At 38.1% G+C, this 20554-nt stretch overlaps 1 protein-coding gene across 5 annotated transcripts in view; it reads left to right on the top strand.

Annotated features, from left to right (window-relative positions):
* The window catches only part of DSCAM (DS cell adhesion molecule), a 939729-nt gene that overhangs the window by 611219 nt on the left and 307956 nt on the right, over nt 1-20554 (top strand). For all 5 annotated transcript variants that reach the window (XM_054675091.2, XM_054675090.2, XM_016938555.4 and 2 more), the window contains one exon: nt 700-975. In XM_054675091.2, coding sequence (XP_054531066.1) covers nt 700-975 — 276 coding nt within the window. The remainder of the gene's footprint in view (nt 1-699; nt 976-20554) is intronic.

Genomic DNA, 20554 nt, shown 5'->3' with positions numbered 1-20554 from the left:
TGTAGTGGAGAAGAAGATTTCTGCATGCACCGAGCTGGGTCTTGGAATGCCAGAGCGGATTAACTGTTGCTTCCCATTTCCTACCCTCTCCTTCCTACTCAGGAATGGCACTGACTGGGTTAATGTTGGAAATGGCATTTTGGTTTCTGTAGTCAGCTTGTTCTTTTTTACTCTAGATCTGTTCACCTGATGTTTCCTTTCCTGGTTTATGCTCTGCATGCCCTTTCCCTTCTCCTTCTCTTCGGTTCTTCCACATTCATGGTAAACCTTCATGTACATGGTATTAAACTTACATTCATGCTGCAACGTGGTGTAACCTCCATCGTCGTCCTAGATTTTACAGAGAGAGTTAAACAATTGATCAATTGCTGCCAGTGTGTTCACCAAAAGTGCATGATTGTCCAGTGTAGACTAGTTACTTTCTATTAATTAAATTGTCTTTTATCTTGTAATTTTTAATTCAAAACATTTTCATAGAAAGAGCAGATAAAGTATTTAACAGTTATACATTTGAATTTAAGAAAAGGAAAGACAAACCTTTGTTGTAGAAAATGCCACATGCAAAAATATTTGTTTAACTGAAAAAGATGTGCTCACATGAATATAATCTACATTTTTAACTCAAGGAAAAGTGTACCCATTTCCCCACATGAGATGTACCCTTAAATTATTTTCAAGAGTTTCTTTGTGTCTCTCCAGGGCCTGCAAGCATTCGACCAATGAAAAACATCACAGCAATAGCAGGACGGGACACATACATTCACTGTCGTGTGATTGGCTATCCGTATTACTCCATTAAATGGTACAAGAACTCTAACCTGCTTCCTTTCAACCACCGCCAAGTGGCATTTGAGAACAATGGAACTCTTAAACTTTCGGATGTGCAAAAGGAAGTGGACGAGGGGGAGTACACGTGCAACGTGTTGGTTCAACCACAACTCTCCACCAGCCAGAGCGTCCACGTGACCGTGAAAGGTAAGCCCTGTTCTCCTGGTTCCCACACAACTCATTCCATAGCCCGACTACTTCCCAGACCAATGATTTGAAGTCGGGTAATCCAAGATCTGCTTATTTAGAGCAGGATAATTGTACAGGCTGAAGAATGACAGGGAACATGAGATGTCCTCTTTACTACTGACTGAATCTTCACAGGAACTTTAGTTGATCTGATTTTCTCTCCAGGTGGAATTTTGGCTTGGTTTTCCAGAGGGCATGTGTTGTTAACATTACAACAGAAAAAAAAGGAGCACATCATTAGCTTTGTTATCTAGTCATCTCTCAGATAATTTTTAAATAAATAACCTTCTTTTCCTAAAACCTCCTAAAAGCAAGGTCTCTTAGAACTTCACTGGAAGGGATTTTCTGTATTGGATGAGGATTTCAAACAAACGTCTTATCTTCTGTAGATGAGCAGGTCAAAGCAACAACATAGAAATTATATGTTTAAAGGATGCCACAGAACGTTTTTCTCATTAAATTATTCTTTACATCATGACATGGACTGTCATGGAATCTACCTGTCGGGATAATCTTTAGAGATCCTGCAATTTGAATTGACTACAATCTCCTTACCAGAAAAAAACAATAAGGTGATCAGACTCATCCAAGGATACACAGCTTTGTAGTGGCAGACCCTCAGAAAGACTCATTTCTTTTATTCTACAAGTCAGTTTCCTGAGCTGAATATGAAATAAAATTGTTTTAATTATCTAAGGAATCTACCTGAGGTGGGTCCTAGGAATAGAACTAATATGTTATAAAACTATTTCCGAAACCTGTGGGTGTTGCTTCTAGCCACAGTGAGCTACCTGTCGGAGGTGTCCAAGTTCTCTCTCCAGGAACCAATAATTGGCTTTTAGTTGCCCTTGTTACAAAGTTGCATAGGTTTCCTGTGGTCTTCCCCAAGCTTCTTTTCCCACCAACCCTGTGAGTTTTACTTTTTTGAGAACACCTACAGACACACACACATGGAAATAATAATATGTGTATATTATTATTATGGGGCATATATATTGCATTACATTATATATTATAGAATATGTATTGTGCATTGTATATTAGATATGCCTGCACATAATTATAAATCGGTTTTTAATAACCATATGTCTTGAGAATTTCCTCAAATCACTAGATATTCTTGGTAAACCAGGCTGCATAAAGGTTCATTTGGTGGTTGTGTTTATTTCTTTAATCCTCATTTATAGAACATCTGCTTCATGCCAGGCACTACTCTAGACACTGAGGAATACAACAATGAAAAAGGTCTGCAAGGTCCTTTCCCTCATTGACTCTCTTCTCAGTCAGGAGAGACAAACAATAAACAAATAAAACAAGTGAATAAACCAGAAAACACCTAATGGTACTCTATACTATGCAGAGAATTAAAACATGGCAGTATCTTAATGGTTCATTGCAACAGTCAGATGCCATATCAACACATTTTCTGTACTCTGCCATCTTAAAATTCATTGGTCTATCATACCCTTGGAAGGAATGTTTTACCCACACATGATTTTGTAACGTAAAAAGTTGATCATTTGGAAATGATTGGTTCACTGTGTTACACAGATCTTCCAAATGTTGATACAATTTGTTATACAATATCCAAATATCACAACTACTAACATTACCATGATCTCATCAGAAAGTCTTCAAGTAAACTGTCAAGTTCATGCTGATGGATGCAAGTTTTCTAAAATTCTATTCTTTCTTGAAAGATTCAATTTTATTATTTATAATAAACACCATCAATTGTAATTGTAGGAGTGATGGGCTCATTTGTCTGTAAGAAATTGTTTGACAAATAGAAAAGACTGCATAACCATCGTTTTTAGGTAGCCATTCTTTTAAGAAAGAAATGGAATTCCATGAAAAAAAGCAGCTGGTCGAATTTGCAACTCAAGCAAGCACAGACATACTCTGCTTGAAGATAGCCGTGCTGCTCAGGAGGTAGAGGAAACACTGTGCCTTCTTCCCATTTTATTACGCAGGACATAGAACATTAAAAATAACATGAGCTTTAGGGTAAAGATGTAATAAAACTCTTATGTTTCTTGCTTCTTCAAGTGTCTATAAATGAATCTGGCATTTTTAAAAAACCAACTCACAGTATGCATCGGTAAACAGTACAATGAATAGTCATCCTGTTAGTGTCCCTGCTGGGATTCATGGTAACGCCCAGCAGTCTCACCCACCATGGCTTTTGCTCCAACAGTGCAAATGTCAACACCATGAGAAAGGCAAACAGCACCTCAGCATTGTCATGAAAACGATTTTCTTCTTACAAATCACCTGAAATTGTCTCAGGGATCCCTACAGGTCTGTGAGCTACATTTTGAAAACATCTAATACAGTGCAAAAAATTTAGTTTATTTCTAATGTTTGACCATTACAAATGAGGCATCAAATGAACTTCTTTATGCATTGGCCTTTGTCTGATTTTAAGATTATTTCTTTCAAGAAAAATTTCCAGAAGTATGACCATTGGATAAATAGGTATAATACTTTAATGTAATTTTTAGGAGACATAAATTTAAACGAAAGCCCTTTGAATCATTAACATTTATTCTTTAAATTTGCCAGATCAGTATAAATGAATGTATTCATCTTAATCCTTTTGAAGTGACGGAAACCAACTCAAACTAGTTTATGGCCAAAAGAATAATTTATTGTCTCTTATAAACAATATATTTATGATTTTAGGAAATAATTCTATTGAATAATTTTTTCTTCAGGAGCTTCTTTTCTTCTAAATACTTATCATATAGTATAAAACTTGCCAGCTCCTTTGCAAGTACTTGCAAACAAAAGAAGGAAAATATTATTTTATGTGGTATTTTATTGCCTGGAGAGAAATGGCAGTTGTTGGGATTTGGGGCTTGCAAAATTTTTCAGAATAGTCGGGAAAAGCTGCCTGGAAAAAGTGAGATTTTGAGCAAAGATGTGAAGGGGTTCAAGACAGCTCATGGATACCTGGGGGAGGGACATCCTAGGTAAAGGGAAGAGATACAACCACGGTGTCTAGAGTTTGCCTGGCAAGCTTGAGGAATAACAGAGAGGCTGATGTGGCGGGAGCCAAGTGAACAAGAAAACACTAAAAGGCCCTGAGTCAGAAGGAGCAGAACCTTTTCACGGGGGACTTACTAGATCAGGACTTCGGTTTTCAGGACGTGGGGTTTTCTGCTGAGTGAGATGGGGGCTTTATTGGATGACTTTAAACGGAAAAGTCACATGGCCAGACTAAGGTTTTAAAAGGATGCTTTTAGCCAGGCATGGTGGGACGAGCCTGTAGTCCCAGCTACTCCAGAGGCTGAGACAGGAGAATACTTCCAGTCTAGTAGTTTGAGGTTGTGGTGCACTATATTTGCACCTGTGAATAGACACTGCACTCCAGCCTGGGCAACATAGTGAGACCCCATCTCTAAAAAAGAAGAAGAAGGACGCATCTGATTCCTGTGCTGAGAATGGTCTATTCGGGGAAAGGGGACAAGTAGAATGACCTGTTGGAAAGTGAATCCAGGTGAGAGATGGTGGTGGCTTGGACCAGGGGGAGAGCAGAGGAGGTGGGGGATAGAAGACAGACTCCGGATCTATTTAGAAGGTCTAGTCAATCAGTTTTCCTAGTGATTGGATACAGGTGTGAGGAAAATAAAGACATCACGGATCAGGTCAGGCTTCTGGCCTGAGTATCAGGAAGAATGGCATTGCTTTCTACTGAGTCAGCAGAAGATGCAGTGGAGCGGTCTGAGGAAGGCGATTAGGAGTCTAGTTATCGATGTGTTGAGGTTGAAATACACACTAAACAAAGAAGTGGATGCTGTCAGTAGGAAATTAGATATGGGAGAGTAGAGTTCAGGAATCCAGGCTGCAGATCTGGTGACATCAGTGAATAGATGATGTTCAACACCAAGGCCTGAACAGGACCCTCAGGGGACTTTGTGCACCACACCGCAGATTTTAACTTCATATGGACAGGCTTCCCCAGCCCCCAGTCAGGCTCACATTAGAACCTTTCACCAAATATCTGAAAATAAAGTCTGACAAAAATTCAAACAAGGACTGTTTGAAATGTAAGTTTATCTATTTTTAGATTTCCCAGATTGGCACAGATCCATGTATTGACTATGACCCCATTGGTTGCAAGGTGCAAGAACCCAAATTACCTTTGCTTAAGCAGCCGGGTGCAGAGGCTCACTGCTGTAATCCCAGCTACTTGGGAGGCCTAGGTGTGATGTGGTACGCAGCTGTAGCTCCAGCTACTCCGGAGACTCAGGCAGAAGAATGGCTTGAGGCCAGGAGTGCGAGACTGTGGTGAACTACTTCCAAAACACAGTAACAGTTTTACACCATTCACAATCTTAGCCTTTACTCAGAACTTAGAAGGGTCTTAAATAAAACGACTTCTGAACATTTAAATTTACATTTTAAAATATTTTAATCTCAGCACTTTGGGAGACCGAGGCAGGAGGATCACTTGAGGCCAGGAGTTTGAGATCAGCCTGGCCAACATGGCAAAACCTGGTCTCTACTAAAAATACAAAAATTAGCCAGGCATGGTGGCACACACGTGTAATCCTAGCTACTCAGGTGGCTGAGGAGGGAGGATGGCTTGAACCCAGGAGGCGGAGTTTGCAGTGAGCCAAGATAGCACCACTGCACTCCATCCTGGGTGACAGGGAAGACTCTGTCTCAATCAATCAATCGATCGATCAGTAAAATGTTTTTAAATGAAATATTAATATATAAATTATACTCCAATGGTCAGGATTGTAGTTTATCAAGGCTTTTTAAAAATTAACCTTTACTATTTTCAGTTACCAAGTATTAGGGGAGGGAGATAAGAAATCAGCTAAATTTTAGGAAAAGACTTAGAATTTTGGCTTTCCCTGTGGATTAGGATTGAAAGAGACTTTCCTATTTTGTTCATATAAATGCAGCTCCACTACCTTTCCTGGGAGACCACACAGTGAATATTTCACCCAGCTAATTTTGGAAGAGCAAACCTGAAGCCTTAAAAATTGGCTTCCTTGGGAAGTGGAAGTGGCCCACTTGATCCCAGCAATAATGCTGCTAACAGGGAAACCAAATTATTGTTATCTTGTCCCCAGGAGGTTCATTTTAAATACTGGATATAGCGGAAAGTGTGTGCATATGTGTTTAGATGATATTTGGAAACAATACTATTTTTTCACCATGTCTTTTCCTGGCAATAGTCATAACCCTTTGCTTATTTTAGAGCATATGCCTGCAATTTTTTTTATTTCAAAGATTGATATAAATAATATGCTTATTATTGATGGTGGTTGAAGCTTAAGCAGTTCTGAAATATATGTAACTATCCAGAAGTGCAAGTTTGCTGCCTTCAAACGTATAGGCAGAAGTAAAAGTCAAAGTCCCTTCTTTCACTTCATTTCAACTTAACAAGCAGTTTTATATTTAACACATTTTCAAGCTTTGTCTTTCCCATTTTAGGTGCCACACTGAACTTGAACAGTGCTTAATTGCGTGTTCTAATTGCTGGGGATCAACACTGCCAGGAAAGTTAATTGGCTGCTGGATAAAAATGTCACGTTCTATTTATATTTATATAAAACTTTATAGTTTACAAAACACTTTCATCTGTGTCACCTTAATTAATACAGTGACTCTGTAACGTAGATAAAGCATAATCAGGGAAAGAATAGAAGAGAGATGAGGCTGCGCACAGTCACCCAGTAATACATTCAAGACTCAAACGCAGATGTTTTGATTCCAACACAACCCGCGGTGACTCTCAGAAGAATAATTCGTATTGCAGTGGGAAGCCAGGGTAGGAGTGGGGAGAAATGAATACAAAGAACCCAGGAATAAAGCTATTTAAAAAGTCAAGACAGACAACATGTTAAAATGTAGGGCAAAAGATATTGAGGGACTAATTTAAGAGAGATAGAATTTGTTAAATTGGAGAGAGGAAAAGGAGAGAATGGATTTGGTGAAAGAGGGCAGGTCAGAACAAGAAAGGACTCCAGAAGCTCTTGCTTGGGAGATGGAGAGGCTGAGAGGAGTGATGTGGCACCTGAGTGTCTTGGCGAAAGCCTTTGGATGGCGGGGTTGGTCTTAAGTGCCTGTGGATCACCATTCTGGCTTCAGACCATGGGGATTTAAAAAAATAGACAGGAAAGCAAACTAAAATTCGTAGAGAAAGGTAGTTAAAATTACAGGTAAATAAATGTCTAAGAAGCACCAAGCTTTCAGAGTCATATTTTATGAGGATTTTTAAAAGTGAATGTTTGCCAATAGTGAGATGAAATGGCCATGCTAGGAATGCAGAGAACAACAGAAACATTCGCTTTTACGTATTTCATTCCATTTCTATATTTGTGGCGATTTCCCATTTTAATGTACCACAATTTTTTTGCCATGTCCTCCTTCAAATTGAAGGGAGAATTAGATGTCACTGCCAGGGTTTTCAGCTCTTGTGTTGGTGGTACTTTGTGTACTGTAGCCCAACAGGGACACTGTTCTGCACATTTTGACGTTAAAATCCTGCTTCCCTGCAGCTTTTTGTCCTGTGCTGTGTCTCGTCTGTCACCGTAATGTCTTGCTGTATTGCTGTTGGTGCAAGTGGGGAAATGAATGCTGAGTTAAAAATAATGCTGTGAGTGTGTCTGCTCGTCTTCCACTCGAGGTGAGCGGCCGGGGATGCCGTCTTGTAATGACATCATTCTTCAAAGGCTGGGAACAAATGTCATCTCGCCTAGGTGGAGGGACAGCTTTGTGCACAGAAACAGCCTTGGCAGTTTCCCCACTCCCGCTTTCAGACATTTGCTCATGAGCTGTTCCAACCTTGGCACTATCAACTTCCACTGAATTCCAAACCCAACTCTGTTGGCAAGAAAAGGTCTTTCATTCTTAATCTGTCACGTTCTTCCACTTTCTCCTACTATCTCTCTAGATACTGGAGTTACTTGCAATATTGTTTATGGAAAGGACAGCATTTTGAGGTTATTTTTCCATTTTAGTTCCTCATTAAAGTGGAGCAATGGTTAACTCAAGCTCCAGTTTGCTGGGGTCTTTTGTGTGTGTCCATACACTGCAGTCATCCACATATTTTCATATTTATTTTTCAACAATGACTTGGGAATTGCAGAGCTTCTATTATGAATAATACACGAGAAATATAGACCTGGGGAAAAATAGAATGGTAACGTATTAAATGTATAATCCTTTTATGTTAATTTATTATTTAAAATGAGAATTTATACTCTCTTTTTAATTTAATACCCTAATGTGAGAAAAGAAAGCTAATGAAGTAGGAACTTTCACTGTCCTCCCTTTTTAAATGACGCAAGAAAGCACTCATGCTTCAATATACTTAAATGGATGCATTGGCTCAGCTACCCTGGGGGTTTATGCTCTCAAGTGTCTGCAGAAGAGAGGTAGGATATCAAAATTGAGTGCAGGACTCAGCTTCTATGGGTTCCTTCAGACAGGTTTGTCCTGGAGGTGGAATGACTTAAAATTCCTCTATTCTAGAAATCGAAGCAGACACCTTTCTTTAAAATATGGCATTTTATTAAGTGTTTTATAAGCGATATCTCAAATTACTTTACCCTAATTGGAGGGAAAAAAAGACTATGTGTAAGATTGGTTTCATTATGAAGGAACGCTATGTATATGTATGTATAATATATATTTATTATATAATACATATATAAATATATGCATATAATATATATAATTTATTATATATAAATATATGCATATAATATAATAAATATATTTTGATATATAAATATATGCATAAATATATGTTATATATTGCATATATTACATTACATATTGATTTTAAATGTATATACATGATTTTTTACATTGTAAATAAAATAATATGTATTTACATTTTAAAGTGATATGTATTTCCTGTGTATAGTATAATGTTTTGAAATATATATCCATTGTGGAATGACTAAATCTGATCAAATAACATATAGGTTGTCTCACATAGTTATCATGTTTGTGGTGAGAACACTTTACATTCACTGTAAACATTTTTCAAGAATACAATAAATAATTAGCTACAGTCACCATGTTGTACAATAGATCTCTTGGACTTTTCCTCCTGAAATTTTGTGTCCTTTGACACACACCTCCCCAGTAACTCCAGCCCTTGGGAACCACCATTCTCCTTTCTACTTCTATAAGATCAACCTTTTTAGATTGCATATATGAGTTAGATGATGTGGTATTTGCCTTTATGTGCCTGGCTTATTTCACTTAATATAATGTTCTCCAGGTTCATCCATATTGTCACAAAGGACTACAGCTCACTCTTTCTTAAGGTTGAATAGTCTTAAGGCTGAAGGTCCTTATTTTATTTTTTATTTTTATTATTTATTTATTTATTTATTTATTTATTTATTTAGAGACGGAGTCTCACTCTGTTGCCAGGCTGGAGTGCAGTGGCGCGATCTCGGCTCACTGCATCCTCTGCCTCCTGGGTTCAAGTGATTCTCCTGCCTCAGCCTCCCAAGTAGCTGGGACTACAGGCATGCACCACTATGCCCAGCTAATTTTTGTATTTTTAGTGGAGACAAGGCTTCGCCATATTGACCAGGATGGTCTCAATCTCTTGACCTCATGATCTGCCTGCCTCGGCCTCCCAAAGTGCAGGGATTACAGTTGTTTTATTTTAACTTGTCCCTTTTTTTGGCAACCATTGTGTATGTATACCATATATTTTTTAATCCATTCATCTGCTGGTGACCATTTAGCCACTTGAATCCATATCTTGGCTATTGTAAACAATGCCACAATGAACATGGAAGTGTAGATATCTCTTCAACATACTGATTTCATATCCTTTTCATGTATACCCAGTAATGGGATTGCTAGAAAATATGGTGGTTCTATTTTTAATGTTTTGAGGAACCTCCATACTATTTTCTATAGTGAGTATAATAACTTGCATTCCTATCAATACAGTACAAAGCTTCTCTTTTCTCCACATGTTCACCGATGCTTGTTTTTTTCATGTTTTTTATAATAGCCATTCTAACATGTGTGAGATGATAACCTCATTTTGGTTTTAGTTTGCATTTCCCTGGTAACTAGCGATGTTGAGCATTTTTTATATACCTGTTAGCCATTTGTATGTCTTCTTTTGAGAAATGTTTATTCAGGTTCATTGCCCATTTTTTAATATTCATTCAATTTGCCTATTTTCAAATCAGGTTGTTTTCTTGCTATTGCATTGTTTGAATCCTTTATATATTTTGGATAGTAACCTTTTATCAGATATATGGTTTGCAAATATATTCTTTCCTTCTATATATAGGTTGTCACTTCATTCACTCTGGTGATTGATTCCTTTGCTGTGCAGAAGTTTTTTTAGTTTGATGTAATCCCATTGTTCTATTTTTGCGTTTGTTGTCCATGCTTTTGGGGTAATAACCAAAAGTCACTGCCCAGAGCAATGTTAGGAGATTTTCCCCTATGTTTTCTCCTAGTAGTGTCATAGTTTAGGCCCTTCCATTTAAGTCTTTAATCCAGTTTGAGTTTAATTGTGTATATGGCATTAGAGACATCATAAATTAAAGTTAATGATCCAATTCCATTTTTCTGCTTGTGGGTATCTAGTTTTCCCAACACCATTTACTGAAAAGACCCCATTGTGTGCTCTTGGCTCCTTTGTTAAAAATCAGTTTGCTGTAAATGTGTGGATTTACCATTCTGGTCCAGTGGTCTATGATTTTATGGAAGTACAATGCTGTTTGGTTATTATAGTTCAGTAGTATACTTTGAAGTCATGTGGTGTGATGCCTCTAGCTTTGTTCTTTTTCCTCAAGATTGCTTTGGCTATTCTGGCTCTTTTTTGGTTATATTGGAATTTTAGGATTTTTTTTTTCTATTTCTGTGAAAAACGTCATTGGTATTTTGGTAGAAAGTACATTGACTCTGTAGGTCACTTCAGGTAAGATGGGCATTTTAACAATATGAATTCTTTTCATCCATGAACACAAGTTATATTTCCATTTATTTCTGTCTTTCTCAACTTCTTTCACCAGTGTTTTATACTTATCACTGTAGAGATCTTTCACCTCCTTGGTTAATTTATTCATAAGTATTTTAGTTTTTGTAGCTATTGTAAATGAGATTGTTTACTTTTTTTCAGATAGTTCGCTATTAGTGTATACAAGCACTACTGATTTTTGCCTTGTAGCTTTATCATATGATTATTTCAATAGGTGTAGAAAAATACTTGACAAAATTTAACATCCTTTCATGATAAATATTCTCAACAATTTAGATACAGAAGGAATGTTCCTCAACATAATAAAGGCCATACATGACAAACCTACAGCTAACATTGTACTCAATGGAGAGAAGTTGGAAGCTTTTCCTTAAGATTCTGAACAAAAAAAAAAAAGATGCACACTCTTGCCACTTCCATTCAACATGGCACTGGAAGTCTCAGCCAAAGCAATTAGGCAAGAGAAAGAAATACAAGGCATTCAGATAATTCAAATTGGAAAGGAAGAAATTAACTTGTTTGCAAATGACATGACCATATATATAGAAAACCCTAAGACACCACCAAAAAGGATTAGAAGTAATAAACCAATTCAGTAAAGTTGCAGGATACAAAATCAACATATAAGAATACAATTCTTTTATTTAGTTTAAATTGCAAGATAAATTATGTGTTATAATACTTGTTGCACTTGCTGAACATGGGAAACTTAGAGAAGGAGAGAATTATGTAGAGATAAGAAAGGAAAAAGAATGCCAAGCAAATTACTAACACTTTTGCTGCCTAATTCATAATTAATCTGCAAATACACACACGTATGTGCACACACCACAGGGAAAAACTCTGACAGTGCTAAAAATAATGCCGTGATAATGACATTTTAAGTCAGAAATAACAACTCTCAATTATTCAGAACCATGCAGTAGCATCTTTTATATGCATTGACTCAAAACACACGTAAATTGTTTAAATATATAAATTCAATAAAATTGTGTACTTCATACACCTATATAACATTTATATGCATTATATTTTAAATATAAAGATATATAAATATAAAACACAAATATAAATATACATATAGTTATATATGTATGTTATATATAAGTACATATATATGTGGTTACAGATATATAAATGCATGATACAATTATAGACCCTTAGAATCTTAGGGCTATAAATCAACTTGAAGTTCATCTAGACCAGCCTCCCATGTGATATTCAACATGCCCCTGGACTGTACCCCACATTTTTCTAGACTCTTCCTGCACGGTCTGTGCAGTGGTTCACTAAGCTCTCAGCCCTTTCTGTTTCTACATGGCTGTGATTGTCAGACAGTTCTTCCTCTGTCTGACATACATACAAATAGAGATACATACAAATATGCCTTCTCTAGCTCTTCTCTTCTTTCTGGTTCGAATATTCCCTCTAGAGCAACACTAAATAGTTCCCCGTTTCTCCACATAAAGCTCCCAATCGTGCAAAAGACTAAGCTTTGTCTTCCTGGCTAACCATCTCTAGCATCCCCATTTGTTTAAATACTTTGTATGCAACAGAGTTCAGCAGCTCCTTTCCTTTGAAGGACACACTGATGTGTCTATTTTATCTCAATGAAACATAGCCCTCTGGGCATTTTCTAATGAATAAAAGAGGGGAATGAGAGTGCCACCTCTGTCCTGAAGACAAGAACGCCTAGTTGCAGCCCATGTCCCACTGTTGAGCCATGGTTTGGGACTCATGAACAAAAATCCCAACGGTGAATTTTGTTTTTGTTTTGTCAACTTTTGGCTGACACCACACCATTATCATCTGTCCATGCAAGATCCTTATTTTGTTTTATTTTAACTTGCCCCCCCTTTTTTTCAACCATCCACCAATTCTGGTATCGTTTGTCCCTGTCTCATAGGCACAGACTTATGTGTACTTAATATATTTATTTTAAATTAATTTTCTAGCATCCTTATTTAGACATGCATGTAAATATATACAATAACAGCACAAAAGTGAATGCTTAGTTTGCCCCCCACCCAGCCCTTTGACTCTGTACAAATACTACCATGGGTAGCTTATAAATGTGTCCATGTGTAGTATTAATATTACTAGAGGGCCAGTAGTAGAATTGTTAGGTCGTAGAATTTAACTTCACTAATAATTGCATAGCCACTCTCCAAAATTCCTATACCAGTTTACTTTACCACCAGCTATGCATTAGAGGTCCCAGTTCCCCGCATCCTGGTACCTGTGTTTCTATTTGTGACAAAGCTGATTGATGTAAAGGAGCTCTTTGTTTTAATTTGTTTTCTTTTCATTACTATTGTGCTTGAATGTCTTTTTATACTCTCAGGAGATGTCTGAGGATTTCATCTATGCATTGCTTTGTGCATTTGCTATCACTCCTGCTCCTCCTTCCTGCTTTGCTGTAGTTCTTTAGTATAAATATGAATCTCTTATTACTTAGAAATGATTGTGAATGTCTTTTCCAAGGCTGTCTTTTCTCTCTTTAACTTTGCCTTTGTCTTCATTTGGACCTTGTTTAAGAAATTTATGAGCTCATGAAGATGCATTCCTATTTTTTTCTGTATTTGTTCTATGTCTCTATTTTTACTGTTTGCATTTAGGCCTTCAACCCACACTGAGCTTCACAGATATAGTAAAGCTGGGGTCCAATATATTTTTTAGCTATATCGAGTCAGTTATCCCAATATCTATTAAATGACCTATGTTTTCTTCTCCTCTCCTTCTACCAAGATACCATGATAGTGCTGTCAGAGGCAGTCTTAGTTCTGTGAAATATATTGACTACCTTTTTCTACCCTTGTCTCACTGTAACATATTTCAGCACTTTACTTAAAAAAAAAGCCTCTTCAAGTCAGTTATTATTAATAACCAAGCTTCTAAAGAGCTATGACCTTTTCTAAGCCAAAGTCATGAAAAATACTTCTCAAGCAAATAATCTATTACTAACAATCCTCGTAAAGAAACTAATTGGAAAAATAAGCCAAGTTTTAAAATGAATACCAGTGATTTTATGAATCTTGTTTACTTCTGTTATTAAGCCTGGTTGTCGTCACCTCTGGTTGGGGTCACATGGCTTTGCTTCCATCAGAAGTCCATATAAACAAAAATAAAATAATTGTACCTCATCTAGATGACACTTTTCTCTAACTAAATAAGTAAAACGTGAGATATGTTTCATTTTCTTGATGCCTTGATGATTCAAATGGCTTTTCTTTTCATATTAAAAATGCAGAAAAGTAACTCAGTTTTATTACAGTCTTCTGTATGAAAGTATTATTGCTCTCAACCAGGGGAAACATAACCTGTCATCCTGCTCAGACCATGGTGACTCTAATTGTTTACATATAGAAATTGTCATGAGTTTTTAAGTTCTTGGTCATTTTAATCTTTTAAAGAAACTATTTCAACATTATATGATTATGGCTTTACAATACACTCCATAAAAATAACTTTCAAGAGATGTTTCATATGATTGAAGACTCAAATGGCCCCAAGAAATTATCCAGTTCTTTCCACCACATTCCCCTTTAGGCATCTGGTTGACAATATTGCAGGGCATCCATTTTTCTTGGAAGTGCATTGGAAGGAGACACTGCCATGCTTCTCAGAGCTTGTTTTACTCTTTTACGCCCCCAAATTTCAGGTAGTTTATTTTTTCCCTTTATTGTATCCAACTTGCATCTTTCGTGTTTCTCTTTATTATAATTCTACTTTATGCCTTGGGATGTCTTTTTCTTGTTCCTAAAACATTTTAATTATTTTTTTTCCTCCCATGGACTTACTTGATAATTTTAAACAATTTTTGGGAAAAAAGTTATTTGCCTTCCTTTTATTTCCTTTTCTCTCTCTCTCTCTTTTTCTTTTTTCTTTTCTTTCTTTTTTTTTTTTTTTTTTTTTTTTTTTTTGAGAAAGAGTTTCACTCTTGTTGCCCAGGCTGGAGTGTAATGGCACAATATCGGCTCACTGCAATCTCTGCTTCCTGGGTTCAAGCAATTCTCCTACCTCAGCCTCCCAAGTAACTGGGATTACAGGGGTGAGCCACCATGCCCAGCTAATTTTTGTATTTTTAGCAGAGATGGGGTTTCACTGTGTTGGCCAGGCTGGACTCAAACTCCTGACCTCAGATGATCCGCCCACCTCAGCCTCCCAAAGTGCTGGGATTACAGGTGTGAGCCACTGCACCCAGCCCCCTTACTTCATTGTTATATTTATGACTCTTTACCTCTTTTCACAGTCTAGCAGTCTAAAATAAGCATCCTATAGAAGAACTACTTTGTTTAAAATCGTTGTAGAAAAGTTAGCTACTCTTATTCCTGATATATTCCAATTATTAGAGATAAAAACTGAATTTTTGCTCAGAACACTAGCTAAACTTGGGCCAGCTGAATAAGCAAAAACAACAAAAACAAACACAGCATTTTTTTTAAGTTAGTGAGCAACAATTTTAAAATTCACCTTTTAAACGTTTTCCCTTGCTTCTTTTTTTTATTCTTCTTCTATCTTTTCCTTGTTCTGAGGGAAAATAACAAGATACTGTTCATCATGTATAGAGGGGTATATTTGAAAGAGAACTCAGCACTAATTCTCTTCTAGTCCCAGTCCCAGATGAGTTAAAGTAATGTGAATGGATGGTTGAAGTATATGGAGAGTGTGTCACACACAGACCTGGTTTTGTTATTAATGGTGCATGCATTTTTGCTGTAGATGAAACAAACCGTTGTGGTTGGGTTTTTCAGGAAGCTGACTCTGAGATGGATGCTAGTGTGCAGGGTGTTTATCAAGGAGTGCCTTATGATCAACAACCGAGGAGGGAAGGACAGGAAGAAGGACTGGGCGAAGAAAGAGTGAGCTGGGATGCAGGCCAATGACAGTGAGCTCTGGAGCAAGAACAGTCCTTCAGGGTTGTCCTGAGTTTGGGCAGAATTGCTCCTCAATCAGTCACTAGATTGAGGACACTCCAAAAAAGAGCCTGTCCTTGGGTGAAGTGGGCCTCTGCAGCTGAGACAATCTCCGAGGTGGCCAATAACTTCCAGATGACATCACCCCCTGAATTGGTGGTAACATGTCCTTTCTTGAAAGGAATCTGGTCAGTGCAACTCCTCCCACTTACGTAGATGTCAAATGGCTATACATGTGGGTCTTAAACACCTTTTCCTAAACACATTTTTTTCATTCAATTGCGCCCACTGGCCGGGCGTGGTGGCTCACGCCTGTAATCCCAGCACTTTGGGAGGCCAAGGCGGGTAAATTAACTGAGGTCAGGAGTTTGAGACCAGCCTGGCTAACATGGTGAAACCCTGTCTCTACCAAAAATACAAAAATTAGCCAGGTGTAGTGGCGGGCACCTGTAGTACCAGCTACTCGGGAGTCTTATGAGGCAGGAGAATTGCTTGAACCCAGGAGGCGGAGGTTGCCATGAACCGAGATCATGCCACTGCACTCCAGCCTGAGCAACAAGATGGGAAACAAGAATCTGTCTCAAAAAAAAAAAAAAATTACTCCCGCTTTCTATAATGACATGAGTCCAATATTTCAAATTAGAAATGAGAAATGTTACATTCTACCATAATGTATTGTGTTGTAGTTCGTAGCTCAATTGGACCTTTGTCATCAGAACAAGTTTCAACTCAAAAAATCTCTTTAGTTTTGTGAGTCCTAAGATGTTTTTTAAAAATGTATTCAGATAATACTTGTGCGTCTGCTGTTAATGAGATCAAGTAATAATAGGATGGTCACTGCCAGCAAGGTGTTGGGGTCTGTGGGAGAACCCACAGACAAATGATGGCAACACACGACAGGAAGCAGCAAATGTCCTGGGCGAGGGGCAGCAGAAGGTCCAAAACAGCAGCCATGACACCCGGCGCAGGAGAACAGCAGGGAGACAAAGAAGAGAAACGCAGACGTCAACACAATACCATCAGAGAAATATGCAGTATGTGTTTTAGGAGCAGAGGAAGTGGACATTTATCTAGTTCTGGGCATAGGGTAGGCTGAGAAGTCTTGAGGAGCCAAAAAAGAATGTCCAAGAAAAGCTGAGTTGAATCTCAAAAGGGTCTAGAGCCTGAAACGGTTTCCAAAAGCAGAAACAATTGAGCGTAGTTTTGCCATTATAAGATGATCAGAGTGAGAATGGGGCTCGGACAGGGTGTGGGGACAGAGGTGGGTCAGGTGCAGTTGCTCACATGTAAGAGCCCCTATGGCTGACACAAAGGATACTCCCAGTAAGCGAAGGTCTGCATCTGCACAGAGAGGACCAGGCCTTGGAGAGTTAGCACATCCTGCTGAATCCTAAAGGTGTTGGAGCAGAGGGAAATGCTCGCAGCAATGTTTTAGAAACATTAATCTGGTTGAGGTGGGTAAGATATATCACAGTGCAGAAAGATTAAAAAAAAAAAAAAAGAATGACCAGTTAGGACACAATTGAAAGAGTTGTAATTAAAAAGGTGATAGTACTGTGTTTGGAAAAAGAGAAACCACACAAAAGACATGTTGAGAATTGGAGTAGACAATACATAGCACACTCTCAGCAGCTGGACACAAAAAGAAATGCACAACTAGGAACGCTTTTATTATTCAAAGCTTCTTGCAACCAAAATATTTTGCTATCACTACTAAGAACAGAGAATTGAAGAAGCTTAGATTAAGGGGAAACTTGCTATGTTTGGTTTGGGATTTGAGATGCTTCTGAGACATCAAGATGAAGATATTGACATACTACTGAACAAGCAGGCATGAATCTTGAGAAGGAGTTTTTGTTTGAAAATTCAGATTAGGAGTCAACGGCATTGAGCTGACAGCTGGGGCAAAGGAGGTGCTGAGACCACCAGGGAGAGAGAAGGAAGAACAAGGCCAGGTCAGAACACTGAGGAACAATGGTTCCATTAGCGTATGATTAGTAAGAGACATTCCTTTCCATCTGAATTGTTGAACTATTTATTTATGGTTTTCAATCTCATAATTCAATTTTGTAATGTGTAGTATGATTCTTCAAATGAATGTGATATCCACCCTCATTAACTTTTGCCATGGGATCTATGAACTCTCATAAACTCTTGTAGGGTACTTATCTATCTTTTAGACATTTAAAGTAAATACACATAAATGAACAGAGATGGTGACTGATAGGGTTTGGCTGTGTCTCCACCCAAATCTCATCTTGAATTTTACTCCCATAATTCCCACGTGTTGTGGGAGGGACCTGGTGGGAGATAATTGAATCATGGGGGCAGTTTCCCCATACTGTTCTCGTGGTAGTAAATAAGTCTTATGAGTTCTGATGGTTTTATCAGGGATTTCCGCTTTTGCGTCTTCCTCATTCTCTTTGCCTGCTGCCATCCATGTAAGGTGGGACTTGCTTCTCCTTGCTTTCTGCCATGATTGTGAGGCTCCCCCAGCCACGTGGACCTGTAAGTGCAATTAAACTCTTTCTTTTGTAAATAGCCCAGTCTTGGGTATGTCTTTATCCGCAGCATGAAAATGGACTAACACAGTGACAAAATTTATTATTTTAAAGAATATATTACTGGCCCATTTAATTAACTTAGAAATAATTTCAAATCATATTTACTATGAAAAAAATTGTGTGATACAATTCTAATAATGGAACAAAGCTAACACTGCAATGGCCATATTAGAATCTTTATTGTGTAAAATAAAGAATAATTCTATATAGGAAAAACAATATGCATTATGAAATAATACCAGGAAATAAAATAATTCAATCCACTGTTTAAAATTACAATATAATATGAGGAAAGATTTTTATCACATCAGTAACTATAGCGGACATAATGTTCTTCTATTTTATTTCATTTAATTTTAAGTTCCAAGGTACATGTGCAGGATGTACAAGTTTGTCACATAGGTAAATGTGTGCCATGGTGGTATGCTGCACCTGTCAACCCATCACCTAGGTATTAAGCCCAGCATGCATTAGCTATTTTTCCTGATGCTTTCCCTCCCCTTACCCATGCTTTCACATGCTTTCTTCCTCTCCCTGTGTCCATGAGTTCTCACTGTTCAACTCCCGCTTATAAGTGAGAACATGCAGTGTTTGGTTTCCTGTTCCTGCATTAGTTTGCGGAAGATAATGGCTTCCAGCTCCATCCATGTCCCTGCAAAGGACATGATCTCATTCCTTTCTATGGCTGCAAAGTATTCCATGGGGTATTTTTACCACCTTTAATCTCTTGGTGCCCACTCTGAGTGAGAATTGTGAAATTTGGCCTGCATGATTTAGTTGTTAGTACGGCTGTGGTCAAAAAGTCAAAAGATAACAAGTGTTGTTGGCAAGGCTGTGTGGAGAAAATGGAACCCCGTACAGTGTTGGTGGGGATGTAAATTAGTGTAGACATGATAGGAAACAATAGGAAGTTTCCTAAAAAAATTTATATAATCCAGTAATTCCACTGCTGGGTGTATATCCAGAGGAAATGAAATCACTCTGTGAAGGGGGTACCTGTGATCCCACGTTCATGGCAGCACTATCCACGACAGCCAAGACATGGAAACAACCTAAGTGTCCATTGGTAGATGAATGGATACAGAAAATGTCACACACACATACACACACACACACACACGCACACACGAACATTATTTAGCCTTTCTTGTTTGTTTTCTCCAAGTCACAGCAGGTTCAGTGCCTTGACACTTTCTGAAACTAAGGAAGACATGGATGATTGGGTCCAGCTATTTTTTTCTGTCCATGGGGAACATGTTTTCTTAGAATGGAGAATGTGGCCAGAGACAACTTTGGTCTGCTGTTTTTACTTATAACTCCTCCCCTAAAGGAGGTATACTTCTCATCTGAGTACACCTTAGATAATTCAAAAGATGTAAATTTATCAAAATATACTCAAAACTCCTACTTCATTCATCCACAGAAATTCACATGTGGTATTTCAAATCTATGTCTAGAGAAAAACAGATACTTGAAACATTTTTTAAAGTTTTGTATGATTTGGGCTATTACAAATATGCCCAAGACACAGTTCTTTAAGGAAACCTTAAAGATAGATCCTAAAAGTCATCTCCACCACACTGCAAGGACAATGCCTTGTCCTTCCCTGGATCCTTCCCACCCAGAAGGCAGGGCCAAAGAATTCCCCACTGGCTCACTCTTGCCTTTTTCGCCTAGGTCAATGTCAGTTAATATCAGCTCATATTGAACCCTGCGGGGAGCTTGGAGTGAGAGGCTAAGAAGGGAAACTAATGGAATCTAAGTTGATGTGACCCACGCAGCCTCTGGTTTCTTTTAGCACCCACCGGCTCCAGCAGTATCCTTATCACTCCCTCATCATATGTCTCTGCATCTTGGCCTCCTGCCCTTCCTGCTAAAGCAGGTGCAGGTCACGGGACCAGCAGCCTAAGTCACAGTAAGCTAGGTGCATCTCTGGCTGCTGCTGGTTGGAAGTCACTGATCTCAGGGAAACAAACTCACATAGCAATTCAGAGTTGGCGTGCGGACCGTACCTAAATAAACAAGGCCAGATATTGACTCAAGCTCCCCAACTGGCCCTGCCA

Source organism: Pan troglodytes, chromosome 22 (genome assembly GCF_028858775.2).
Source record: "Pan troglodytes isolate AG18354 chromosome 22, NHGRI_mPanTro3-v2.0_pri, whole genome shotgun sequence".
NCBI classification, from domain to species: Eukaryota; Metazoa; Chordata; class Mammalia; order Primates; family Hominidae; genus Pan; species Pan troglodytes.
The sequence above is the reverse complement of the archived record's forward strand: the minus strand, read 5'-3'. Positions and strand labels throughout refer to the sequence as shown.